The sequence below is a fragment of the Sitophilus oryzae genome, unplaced genomic scaffold (assembly GCF_002938485.1).
Source record: "Sitophilus oryzae breed Bouriz unplaced genomic scaffold, Soryzae_2.0 scaffold_1512_pilon_pilon, whole genome shotgun sequence".
Lineage (NCBI taxonomy): Eukaryota > Metazoa > Arthropoda > Insecta > Coleoptera > Curculionidae > Sitophilus > Sitophilus oryzae.
In genome coordinates, this window is record NW_022146184.1 from 1,089,063 (window position 1) to 1,103,142 (window position 14,080).

The 14,080-nt window shown below is 34.7% G+C and overlaps 1 protein-coding gene across 1 annotated transcript in view; it reads left to right on the plus strand.

Annotated features, from left to right (window-relative positions):
* Positions 1-14,080, plus strand: part of LOC115878453 (cadherin-87A-like) — a 546,388-nt gene that overhangs the window by 466,206 nt on the left and 66,102 nt on the right. Inside the window, 6 exon segments of the mRNA XM_030894963.1 lie at positions 3,237-3,429; positions 8,175-8,485; positions 12,041-12,050; positions 12,769-12,833; positions 12,835-12,945; positions 12,948-12,981. Of these exon segments, the coding sequence (XP_030750823.1) occupies positions 3,237-3,429; positions 8,175-8,485; positions 12,041-12,050; positions 12,769-12,833; positions 12,835-12,945; positions 12,948-12,981 (724 nt within the window).

Consider the following 14,080-nt stretch of genomic DNA (forward strand, 5'->3'; position numbering starts at 1 on the left):
TCTTATATTGGCAACACTTTCTCTAGAATAAAATAGTTGTTTTTGTAAATACCGCTGCGTTGATCCAACCATATTTTACTAATAAAACAAATTTACTTAACGGACAAAAAATTCTTAACGTCTCAAGAGGTCCTCCGCGGCGGCGGCGCCGTCGTCATCGGAAGCAAAAAGAAAACCGCAAAGAATTCAATAACACTTTAGTTTTTTAGCAGATATTCATCATTTTCAGCTTATTCAACCATTTCCGATGATGGTATAGCCTCCCTCACATACGTAGATACTCGTTGGGCCCATTGTTGTCTACTGATATCTATGCGGGCCCAAGTTATCCCTTCTAATTTCCTAATATCATAGTCTCATCTCAGGTTCGGTCTTCCTCGTAATTCCTCGTGGGTACTATATCTGTAATTTTTGTGGTCCATCTCGTCTCCATTCTTCTTGCCAGGTGTCCTGCCTATTGCCATTTGAGGGATTTGACTCTGTGGATGACATCTATTACTTGGGTCTTTTGTCGTATCCACTCTATTCTTTTACGGCCTCTCTTGGTTATTCCCAGCATATTTTGTTCCATTGAGCGTTGTGCGACTTGCAGTTTCATTAGGAAGTCCGTTTTAAGTGTCCAGGTTAGCAAATGTCTCTATTATAATCCGTTGACATTTTCTTAAAATGACGTTATATGAAGTAAAAATTTAAAATTAACCATTATTAATACCTCATAATAATTACTTAATGAGGTTGAACTAAAAAGCTTTAAACTCTCTGTATTTAATTTTTACTTAGGTTCTGTTTATTTTTGTTATGTTTATTAAAATCAAAGGAAGGAATTACCAAACATTGAAAACCTCTACAAAACTCTGAACGATACATTTATTTATATTAGGTTGAATAAAAAAAACCTCCTTTGTTTTTCGTTTCGATAATTTTTGCTTTATTAAAATCTCCTCTGTGCTCTGTTTCCATGAATGACAAATCTTAGATTTGCGAAAATGGTCCTTTTTAAATAATCTTTATGCTCTTTAATGCGAACATTTAACCGTCTAGATGTTTCACAATATAAAATGTATCACATTCACATAGTATTTTGTGTATTTTAACAGAACGTCAACAGTTCATAACAGTCGCGTCTGCCAAAAAAATAAAGTGCTCTTGAATAGTCGCATTAAGATATTTTAATTAGTTTTTCTTTGTTGTTGTATTTGTTTTCGCTTCCAACTTTCTGCTTCCAAATTGTCAAATTATATCCCTAACTAAAAAAGAGCCCATACTATCCCTAACTGAAAAAAGAGAGCGGCAGAAGATCTTATCGAAGAAATGAGATCTGGGATCTGTCAACATGCTGAATAATTTTAACTGCTGTTTTGGTGGGAACTGTACTATATTATAGGCTGACGAAATGATCTTTTATCAAATCTGAACATCTTCTTCTTCTTATTGCAATAGGGTTATCAATTTATAAAACAGCTTTTTTTTCTGGAGGTGTAAAATACCTATACGTACGGAGTGTGGGACTCAATCTCTCCTTAAGCTGCCTGGAGGACACTACCCACTAAACATCACCCCCTCGCTCCTGCCACGTCTACCTGGACCCGCTGGACGCATCTCCTCAAGTAGACGCCGGACTGTTCTTTTTGTTTCATTACCCCTGCTCTCCGCTGTATTTTGCTTCTAATATATTTTGGGCCAGTTTTGAGATGGCTTCAAAGTTTTCTCTTCTTTCTGTTACCGATTTTAAAAAGGTACCTGCTGAGATGTTACCACCAATCGTCATGCGTGCCTCACATCTTTCCTGTTCCCATCTTGGACAACCAAACATTGTGTGTTCTGGAGTATCATTAGGTTCAGCACAGTATCGGCATTCCGCGACTTCCCTCTTTCCAATTTTACAGGTAACTCCTAAAATTTCCGTGACCATTCAATATTTGAGTAAGATAGAAGTTTACCTCTCCATGCTTTCTTTTAATCCACATATTTATATTTGGGATGAGCTTATATGTCCATCTTCCTTTTTTCGATAATTTCCATTCTGCCTGCCACTGCTGCACTGAGCGCTTTCTCTCCATCTTCTTATAAAACAGCTACTTAAGCCTCTTGTGAACCGGATGTCCAACTTTCGTACCATCTTTTTGGTAGCCTACCAGGTTACGTGGTTCAACATGGTCTTTCCAATGACACCTTGATCTTCACCACTATACTATGTTTGTCTTATTCTCTCAGTTTCTCTATGATATCGTGATTTCGCATTCTATCTCTTAGGGTGACTCCGTTTATTATTCTTAATACTTTCATTTCTGTTGTTCTGTGATGGGCTGTTTTTGATGTTTCGGCTGAAGTCCCTCTAGCATAGGTAAGAACTGGTCTAAAACAAGTCTTGTATGTACCAACTTTACTTTCCCTTAACATGAATTTATTTGTCCATATGGTATCTCTTAAATAGCCAGATATTCGTGCTGATTTGTTTGCTTGTACCCTTGCTTCGTCTGAGAGATTTCTGTTACCAGAGATATTCACGCCCAGGTAATTAAATTGGGACACTTACTTCTTTCTCTATTACCGTTAATTGTGTTTTTTCCACGATATCTGCATGTTGAGAGATTCAGCTTTATTTGCTAGTCGGTAAAGGAGTCGCGGTAGGTCGTCCTCGTTTTCTGCCATCAATACTGCATCGTCTGCATAACATACAATTCCGACGGATTTCTGACCCATTTTGTATCCAATGTCCAAGAGTTTTACATCTTTGATCATCTGTTCCATAACAATATTAAAGAAACTAGGACTGAGGCTATCCCTTTGCCTCACGCCGACAGAGACTGGTATATTTTCAGAAAGATCAGATATCAGATATGTTGTTGTCTTTTAAGATTCTTATGACATCTGTCAGATAATTTCGTCAGTCTATACTATACGAAATTATCTTTTATAAAATCTGAACGTATAGTGTAAAAAGATCAAAAAATCGCAAAACAGGATGAAACCGAAAACCAAAGCAGATTTGGTATTAAGATCTGAATTGTGCGATTTGGTATGCAGATCAAATCGTTGCGTGTAGGGCCTCGTTAATGTTAACAAAACTACTTATTTTTTTATTATTTACATAATTAAACACACTATACAAATGTATCTAACATTTTCTTTAACTTTAAACTCCCCTTAAACTTAACATCATATTATGGACTGAAAATGATTTTTAAGATTTACGTTAAAAACAGCAAAAATATATTTTTCTTTATATTTTATAGGACGGAACTTTAACTACCACCACTAACGTTACCGTAAAAGTGGGAGATGTTCAAGATACGCCGCCACGATTTCTAAACAACTTGACCGCCGAAATACTGGAATCGTCTCCAATTAACACCTTGATCTTTACCGCCCAAGCTGAAGACGGCGATAGAGGAAATCCCCGTCGTATCGTTTACGAACTTGTTAACAGTGAGTAATAAAACTTGTAATCGTAAGTCCCGTCATATGCGAGATGTAAAAAATAGTATACTGAGAACTTTAGTGGGTGAAAATCAGAGCTGCAAGCTATGAAGCTTGCAGCTCTGCTTGCTTTTATAAAGATATAGTAATTTTATGCTATATTATTTTGTTTAAGGTACATGATCGAATAAACGGTTATAGTTTAATATAAAGTTTTTTTGTTCTTTTAAGCGATTAGTAAGGAATCATTTATTTCATCACTAGTTGCGGAAAAAACTAAATAAATTTTAGTAAATTTAAAACGTCAAATGATTGGGAAAAATGTCATTTAAAATAAAAAACTATAAAAAATAGATAACAGTATATTGTTTTTAGTATATAGTTTTTGATTAAAAATTATACTATTTGTGGCGAGGCTGTACGTTGGACATTAAAGGCAAGGCACAAAAAGTCATTTTAAAGCCTAGACATAAAAGTAAAGCACTTTTTACGCCTAAGCATAAAAGTAAGTAAGTACAAAATATATTAGTAAACTGACATAAAGTGTCAAATTCAATGAGCGTAACCATAGTTTCTCGATATATTATTATTTACAATGTAGAAAAAGAATGTATAGTAAACGCCACGAATGTTTGGGAGTGATTCATCGGTCGCTACCTTTGAATAAGAAGACTAAGGAAGGAGCATATCAAAAATCTTAGGTACACCGCGATGGGCCTCAAATATGGCCGACTTAAATTCCGGTTTATCAGTGTCGTTCTAATTTTATTTAAAAAATGTAAAACTATGATGTAGGGTAGACGTGGGGTAGACTCAATAATTTGTTGTTTTATTTTACGTTGTGAATAAATGTTGGTAGTTATTAAAATTGTTATAAAAATATATAATTCTAATAAAAACAATATATAAAAAATATATAATTTAGTTAATTTAAGTGAATTTCATAAATGATCGGTTTACTACACGTATGTATATTATATAGTCACTGCAAGAAAAAATATATAATTTAGTTAATTTAAGTGAATTTCATAAATGATCGGTTTACTACACGTATGTATATTATATAGTCACTTACTAGCGAAAAGTTGTTCCATTTTTCACTCAATTTTTGCCGAGATCTACCGCACGCTACACAACCAACTATTTTAGAGTCTTTTCGATAAATCGCGATAGTGTCACTGTTAATTTAAGTTCTGCCACAATTTCCATCTAGATTTACTACCTTTATACAGCTATCAGTAGTAGAATAAATAATAAATAACATAAAATAAGCTCCGTAAAGACTGACAAATCCACAAAAGTTCAAATCAAATTCAAATTTGTCAAATGAATCGTCAAACAGAACTGTCAAGGATCCCCACCCTAGAGAGCTTTTATGGTGGCTTTTCCGCCCACCATGCATGAATACATGGATAGCATTATGCTCCTTCCTTAGTCTTCTTATTCAAAGGTCGCTATCATGTGAACTAATCTGTTCAAGGTCACATAACACTTAATTCCAGTGCCGTGGTGTTTCAAGTCATATAATAATCAATACATTATCTGTTGCAATTTGTTGTTTTAACCGTCAAAGTCTTGGCAAAACATATTTTTGATTATAAATATAAAATGGAATGCCCCATTGGTCGCACTGCAAGCACACCAATGGACTGACGCACAAAAACGAATCAGTCAATGAAACGCGATATAGTATCGTCTTTGTCAATCACGCTAACATTTTAGAATAAGTAGGAGGAGCACAGGTAGATGATTAGACCGGGCCTTTAAAAAACTACGTCTGCGGTAAAATTTACGTTTTTAATGTAAAAATGATAGCGCGTGTCGATTCTAACTTCATCAAGAGATGAATCACTCCCAAACATTCGTGGCGTTTACTTTAGAATGTTTGGGAGGGGAGTTAATCACCGCGACCTGACAGATCTACTGTGTGTTTCCCTTTCTTGAGGACAGTGGCCTGTTAGAAACCCCATGACAACCCAAAGATTGTTTTTTTTTTGACACTTTGAATTTCCTGACTTACGGTCTTAAATAGTTTGGATACTGTGAATGGAAGTTCGAAACAAGGAGCCTACGCGTTGACCTGTAATTTTTAGTCGGCCGACTATTTAGTTGCAAAAGTGAAAACAATACATGCTAATTGAGCCGATACGATCGGCCGACTATTTGAATGTATGCGAGCGCGGCTTTATAAGGATATTATATTGGTTACAAATATGCAACTTAATAGTCGGCTGATTAAAAGTTTCCTGTCAGCGTATAGCCTCAGGCTACACAATGCAATCGAATATTGACCATAACTCCATAACAATGTATTGTTTTTACTTTTGCAATGAAATAGTCGGCCGACTAATAATTACATGTCAGTGAGTACCTTGATTATCTTAAAAAAACTAATAAAATGCATGCTTCAATCAGAAATATGGAATAATTACTTTTATTCAAATATGCGATAATTATTATTTTGACTAGTGTATTTAGAAATATCATCTCATGAAAAATAATTTGTGTTAATTGAGAACTATTTTTTTTTTTGGTCTCAGGTAATATAGGGTGATCTATGAAAATTAAAAAAATATATCATTTTCAGAATAACTAAGAGATTGCTATTCTGCAGAGAAAAATAAATTTCTGATAAATGTAGGTCCTAAAATGCTTAGTTTCAGAGATACAGGGTGTAGAAGTTTCATTTTTATTTCGATTTTTTCTAAATAATTTCTGAAGTAACGTCAATATTTGGATTAAAAATGGTGTCTGGGAGTTTTTTGACATGAGAAATTTGATTTTGATGTCAATATGACTCCTACTAGTAGAGGGCGCCACCTACATGTGTTTTAACCTTTGAATAAGAAGACTAAGGAAGGAGCATAATGCTATCCATGTATTCATGCATGGTGGGCGGAAAAATCGCCATAAAAGCACTCTAGGGTGGGGATCCTTGACAGTTCTGTTTAACGATTCATTTGACACATTTGAATTTGATTTGAAATTTTGTGGATTTGTCAGTCTTTACGGAGCTTATTTTATGTTATTTATTATTTATTCTACTACTGATAGTTGTATAAAGGTAGTAAATCTAGATGGAAATTGTGGCAGAACTTAAATTAACAGTGACACTATCGCGATTTATCGAAAAAGATTCTAAAATAGTTGGTTTGGTTTGGTTTGGTTTGGTTTGGTTTGGTTTGGTTCGAGATCTACCACACGCTACACTGTGGTAGATCTCGGCAAAAATTGAGTGAAATAATGGAACAGCTTTTCGCTAGTAAGTGACTATATAATATACATACGTGTAGTAAACCGATCATTTATGAAATTCACTTAAATTAACTAAATTATATATTTTTCTTGCATTTTAGCTTATAATTATTACTTGTCAAATATTAGATGTCAAAGAATTTAGATACGTTAATTTGACTTACCTGCTTCAGTAGCGTATCGGATGTTTGTGTTAATAAATACTTATTATAACTTATCTATTTTTATTAGAATTATATATTTTTATAACAATTTTAATAACTACCAACATTTATTCACAACGTAAAATAAAACAACAAATTATTGAGTCTACCCCACGTCTACCCTACATCATAGTTTTACATTTTTTAAATAAAATTAGAACGACACTGATAAACCGGAATTTAAGTCGGCCATATTTGAGGCCCATCGCGGTGTACCTAAGATTTTTGATATGCTCCTTCCTTAGTCTTCTTATTCAAAGGTTTTAACTGTTTTGAAGCGTAATAACTTTTTGTCCGTACCTGTTTAAAACTACGGAGTGAAAAAATATACATCTCTGTGACTTTCTACGTAAAAAATATCTCTTTGTAAAAATCGCTACGAGCAACCGTTCTGAAGATATTTAGAATGGAAATAGTCAACACATGTCATTGACAAAAAATAAACACGTTGAGTAGATAGTTATTTCACTGAAATAATAAATTTGAAAATTTTTATTTTTTTTAAATTAATCATACATTTTTCTGCAAAAAATGATGAAAACAGTTTCTGTTGTACTTTTGGCACAAAAATATTTCAGATTTATGATTTCTGTTTAATAACTATTTAGTCAACATGTTTAATTATAATGTCAATGATGACAGGTATTAATAATTTCGATTCCAAATATCTCGAAAACCATTATTCGTAGCGATTTTTACCAAGAGAACTTTTTTACGTAAAAAATGTCGTAAATGTATAGTTTTTTACTCAGTAGTTTTATACAGCTACGGACGAAAAGTTATTACTCTTCAAACCGGTTAAAAAATATGTAGGTGGCGCCCTCTACTAGTAGGAGCCATATTGACATCAAAATCAAATTTCTCATGTCAAGAAACTTCCGGACACCAATTTTCATTCAAATATTGACTTTACTTCAGAAATTATTTGGAAAAAATCGAAATAAAAATGAAATTTCTACACGAAAAATCTCCGAAACTAAGCATTTTAGGACATAGATTTATACGAACTTTTTTACTTATTTTTATATGCAGAATATGCTGCCGAAGTTTCCGGAATACAGTTCGGACCACCCTGTATATTGATCTATGAGAATTAAAAAAAATATATCATTTTCAGAATAACTAAGAGATTGCTATCATATCCGAACGAATTAATTTCTGATAGTAATTATATTAAGTGTAAATATTACATGAACATTTACATTCCTAGTTCAAGTTCTGGAGTTCACTGTCAGCACTTTGTCAGCACCCCTTGGTTTAATTATTTTAAAGACCCCCTTTCTTTTTATCCTCCAGATCCGATGGACTATTTCCTGCTGGACCCGATGACCGGCGAGCTCCGCACCGCCCGTCCCCTCGATAAGGAGGCGATCAAAAACCCGGACGGCGTTATCACATTCGAAATTAGGGCGCACGAACTGGTGGACGGCGTCAGAGGCAACGATCCCCTAACGGTAACCGCCGCCCTTGCCGTCGTTAAGATTCTGGACGTCAACGACGAACCGCCCCAGTTCAATAGGCGGGAATATTTTGTGGAAATACCGGAAAATATTCCCGAAGGATCGGCGCTGCCCGAATTGAATATGTCCGTGACCGATCCGGATGAGGTAATTTTTATTCAGTATTTGTATTTGGAGGAATTGAACAGGTATTTTCATAACTTTTATAGTCACAAAACGTTTTGAATTAATGAAATTTCGAATTTTCGAATACCTGTAATATCTTCACTACCGTGTGACAAAAAAAGCAGCATTAAGAGTCAATTTCGCCCTATTATTATAAAAGTAGCAAAATAAGCGTTCGACATTTACCGTATTATGTGAAACTGGCTAGGCATTTTTACACAAATGAAGAAGGAAATTAAAGACAAAGGATTATACTATATCCGTATTGTAGCACATTTTTAGACAACTTTATTTTTAAGATGCTGATGGTCAAACGTCAACAAAATATTCCTTATGTTTGGACTAAATTTTCTCGAAATTAAAGACATAATTTAAAATTCCGGTACAATACGGAAATAGATTGAAGTTTTGTGATTACAGTGATTTAAAATTTATATGGTTTTGTAACAAATTGCTCGCTATTTTATGGCAAATGTTGAAGCTCTGCAAACCTTAATTAAGTCTTAACCAAAGCACGTGTGTTTGGAATTTTGGGCGTGGCTTAACACGACAGGATCTGGCTAAGCCTTAGGCAGATTTCTGAAATATAATATATATTTCCTTCGGCCACACGCCCGCTTTATTCCTCAAACCCTGAGAGCGACTCGAACAGTAAAGCGTAATAGAGTCTTTAATTTTTTTTTAAATAACTGTGTATCACAGTTTTTCAAATTATGGCGGGAATATTAGTAATGTTTCGTGGAAATTCCGGGAAATAGTGCCGGAGCTTCGACGCTGCCCGAATTGAGTATGTCCGATGGCCGATCCGGATGAGGTAATTTTTATTCAGTACTTATACCGGATGCGTTTCAAAAGTGGTTTACCTCTATAACTTCTTTATTTTTTTTTTCGATTAAAAAAAGAGATTAGGTATGTTAGTATATGGCATAAATTATGATTAATTGACATATTCAATTGTTTTCGGTGACTTTCTCTTTACAAGAACAACATTACGTCTGGAAATATTCCCGAAGGATCGGCGCTGCCCGAATTGAATATGTCCGTGACTGATCCGGATGAGGTAATTTTTATTCGGTATTTGTATTTGGAGGAATTGAACAGGTATTTTCATAACTTTGATAGTCTCAAAACGTTCTTAAAGGAAGGAAAGGATTCGAATAATATTGAATTTTCGATTTTTCAACATTTTTAATACCGTGTTACAAAAAAACAGCATCTAAAAAAAGATAGTGTACATCATGATTTTTAATATTATGATGCGTGTCTATTGTTATATGTGTATTATGTGTATATAGGTATTTTCATAATTTTGTTAGCATCAAACGTTTTGAATTAATGAATTTTTGAATTTATATAATATCTTTACTACCGTGTGACAAAAAAAAACAGCATTAAAAATTTGTTTTTTAAGAAACTTTTTATCACTGTTTTTCATATTATGGCGGGAATATTAGTAATATTTATATGAGGTAACTCTTATTTTGTACTTGTAAAAGTGAAAAGAATTGAATAGTTATTTTTATATTTTTTTAAACTCTCGATAAGATTTTAGAGATAGTTGAGAATTAATTAATTTTTAAACAAATGCATCTCATACTTTTTAATATTATACAGTGCGTATTGACAAGGGATGATAAGTCTGATCATTTTACATTTTCAATTATTTCCACTATATAGTGACAGTAGTATATGTATATAGACATGTACTTATATGACACTGAATAGCAATACATATCATACGTCAACTTTTGACATTTTCGCTTAAAAAATCGTATTTTAATTTAAATCTAGTACCACGGCTGTGTTAAAAGCACTAATTTTTAATCAAGGACACCTGAAAAATAGATTTGATTGTTTAATGTTTTTTGTGTCTTGTCCTCGCCAGTTAAATGATACCCTAATCGTATTTTTAATCATATCTCAATTTTTTCAAATGGAACGAGGGTGCAAAACGAAAAAGCATTTTTTACGAATAATTTGGTACATCGTTCTGAACCGCAGGTCACGATTTAAAATAAACCATATCCAAAAATGTCAAAAGTTAGCATGTCATTCTCTTTGGATTGCCATTTTTTATGGAATAAAAAAAAATACCGAGGCTGCCATTTAAAAATCAAAAGTTGTAGTCATTTCCGGTGAAACAGGAAGTGACCGAAGACAATTGAATACGTCAATCAATCCATTAATTTATGCCATATGCTAACATACCAAAACTCGTTTTTTTATCTGAAAAAATAAAAAAGGTATAGGGGTGAGCCACATTTGAGACGCACCCGGTATAATGTTATCATTAATAATAGTAGTTATAATAGTTTATTCTTATAAGCCCTATTTCAAAGAACAATGAAAAGCTAATTTACAACTTTTTAATTGATCAAGCTGACAAAAGGAAATATATTGCAGACATCTAAAAAGATCTAGATACTGTTTTAGTTATAAATTATATAATAACTTATATTATATATGAAAAAACAAAACAATTAAACAAAAAGGTTTTCCTTTTTTCTATACGCACCTCTCTGCCTAACCATAGACTGCTTTTCGACAATACTCTGTTATTCAGGCAAAGGGTGATTAGGGTGATTAGTTCTTATTAGTCAGAACTCGGAATACTACACTTTTAGAATTAGAATTAGAATAAGTGGGAGGGGGGTTAATCTCTGCGACCTTAGAGATCTATTGTGTCCCCCTTTCTTGAGTTATAACTCATCATACAGTCCCAGGACTTCCTACGGAGACCCGTGTCCCTCACAGTCGAGGAGCTACGACCCAGGCCGGGTAGACGAAACGGTAGCTTGTGTGTCGCCTGTTGGGTTTAGAGGTAGGAGGTAGACTCCCGACCCTTGGAGGAGGTGGTAGCTTGTATGCCACTTGCGGAGGATGATCTCACGCAAGTGTCAGCCACCTCTCCTGTAGTTCTCTTTGGGTTGGCCCCTTGGAACTTTCATTGTTACTGTTCCCAGTGTCGCTAGGGGTTTCCCCACAGCTTCACCGGTGATGTTTTTATTACTATTATTATCAGATCTCATAGTGTTCCTATGAGTCGCTAGGGACAGTCGGTCCACTTCTACAGAGCCCCGCATGTAGAAGTAAGGGTAAAATACAATGGGGTGCCCCCGGTGCCCCCAAAGTTGAGGGCTGTCCGTGGCCCCTGCCCGGTATCGTTATATGTCGGTGCAATTCCCTGGCCACGACACTACAGTCAGAGACAAGACGATGAGTGAGATGCTTCTTAGACCGAGCCAAGTGCTGAGGGGATTCCCTCCAGCACCTCACCAGGAGCTTCCCCACCAACGACAAGGTCTTGCATCTCCTAGGGGAAGATACTATACTACACTTGCTGTCCTCCATTCGCGAATTTCAAGTTCAGGGCTTTACGCCCTGGGCTACTCAAGAACGGTTCTGAAAGGAGCTGTGCGCGATAGCCTGGTGCCTCCATATGGCGCGGAACAGTTTTGAACTTTATGACTCAATTGAATGGAGTGAGAGTATCGCGTTCTTGAACAGTTCAGGAGCTGCACAACTGCGTGAATGGAGGACAGTAACTGTGTGTGAAAATACGTTCTGACACTTCAGTTTTTATTCATTGTTCAGTCAAAATGAACACAAATAGAAACCACCCTTCAATATTACAATAAAAGCATTTAAAATACGGTCATGTTTCATTGAAAATGCTTAAACACGTATATTTTATTTTGTTTTCTACATATTTTATTTTTTTTTTTAAATGTATACAGGGTGTTTCGAAAAAATCTGGCCATTGATTCATCACGATCCTGCCTAAAGCACTTGACGTAAAAGCTGATTTTTGGAAAAAGATTGACTTTAGGGTGTAGAGGTTCGATAAGAAGGGATTTTTTCGAAACTCAATTTAAAGGTGCGTATTCATTATCCGCACGAACGAACGAACGAACGAACGAATGTTCGCTAGTGGTATGGACGAGGGACCGCACGATAGGACCGCACGAGAAGACCGGAGGCATTTGTTGGCGAACGCCTTTGATGTACCGACTCGAAACGGATGAGTCGAGCGAACGAACGAACGAACGGCCGCATGCGCTGTTCGTTCGTTCGTTCGTTCGGATAATTTTTTTATTTAAAAACCGGTGAGTTATTCGTTCAAAAACACTTAATCAGTTAAACTGTTTAGTGATATTGACCTTTACATATTTTATGATTTTTTTTTTAAATATATACATTTACATTTACAGCTGTACATACTACATACCTTAATAATTTTGCTTATTTAATTATAGGGAAACAAGCTGCCTTTTCATTGGAACTCAACGACATCTCTGGTGTAGAGGTAATCGAACCCAAACAAGCTTTCTGGATCGGCCAATGTTACGATACGTGTAGCTAATAGTTCACTGGATTACGAAGTTTGTTATAGAAGAAAAGATATCATTTTGGGCCGTTGCTAGGACATGTATACTGAATTTAGAAGCTGTCCTCAACGGCTACAATAACAGTTTCAGGTAATTATAAATCACGATTCTTATAAATCTTTGACGTAAAAAGCTTATTTTTTTGCAAACGGATTTTTCGAAAGTCAAATTCCATGTGAGAAAATTTTATTCAGTTTGTATGTTAATGGAAATTCTTGCTTTGCTTTATCATCACCGTTTTTTTTTTTATTTAAGGTATGGAAATTTGGAACAGTAAAAGCGGAATTAACCACTTTAGAACAATAGTAAAAAATAAATCTTCTTGTAAAGACTATCCGGGGACATACTGTACAATATTTTATGAAATAACACATATTACACTTTCAAATTCAAAGTATATTTTTTGTAGTAAAATCTTTGACAAAGAAATTTTATATGTGTACAGGGTGTTTCGAAAAATCTGGCCATTGATTCATCACGATCCTGCCTAAAGCGCTTGACTTAAAAAGCTGATTTTTGGAAAAAAGATTCACTTTAGGGTGTAGAGGTTCGATAAGAAGGGATTTTCGAAACTCGTAAGCGAGATGAAATTAAAATAGTTTTTACGTCAAGCAGTTTAAGCAGAATCGTGGTTAAGAAATTACCCAACTTTTTGAAACACCCTGTATGATTTTTAAAAATTTCATAATAAGTAAAAAAAAATAAATAAACTATGATTTGTCCAAGCGTTTTCCCGAAATACTAACCGTTTTTAAATAACAAATATTGTAATATTTGAGGGGCGTTTTCACCCTCTTGGAATTTGAGAGATCGAGAAACCCCTCCTTTTCGAATCTCTACACCCCACAGTCAATCCGTTTGCCAAAATCAGCTTTAAACGTCAAGCAGTTTAAGCAGGATCGTGATTAATCAATGACCAGATTTTTCGAAACACCCTCTTGGAACTATTTATTGAGTTTAATTATTTAATTTGCGTATTTGAGATAGTTATAGTTAACTTCTTTAGATTTTTTACTTGCGGCTCGATCTGTGAACTTACTAGTAAGTATCGCGAGTACGTATTTCTGTTTTAGTAATTTATAGCGTTTGTTATATAACTATTCTGAGATTTAGGATTCGATCAATTCCCTTCTTATCGAACCTGTACACCCTAGAATCAACCTGTATGCCAAAATTGAGCTTCTTACGT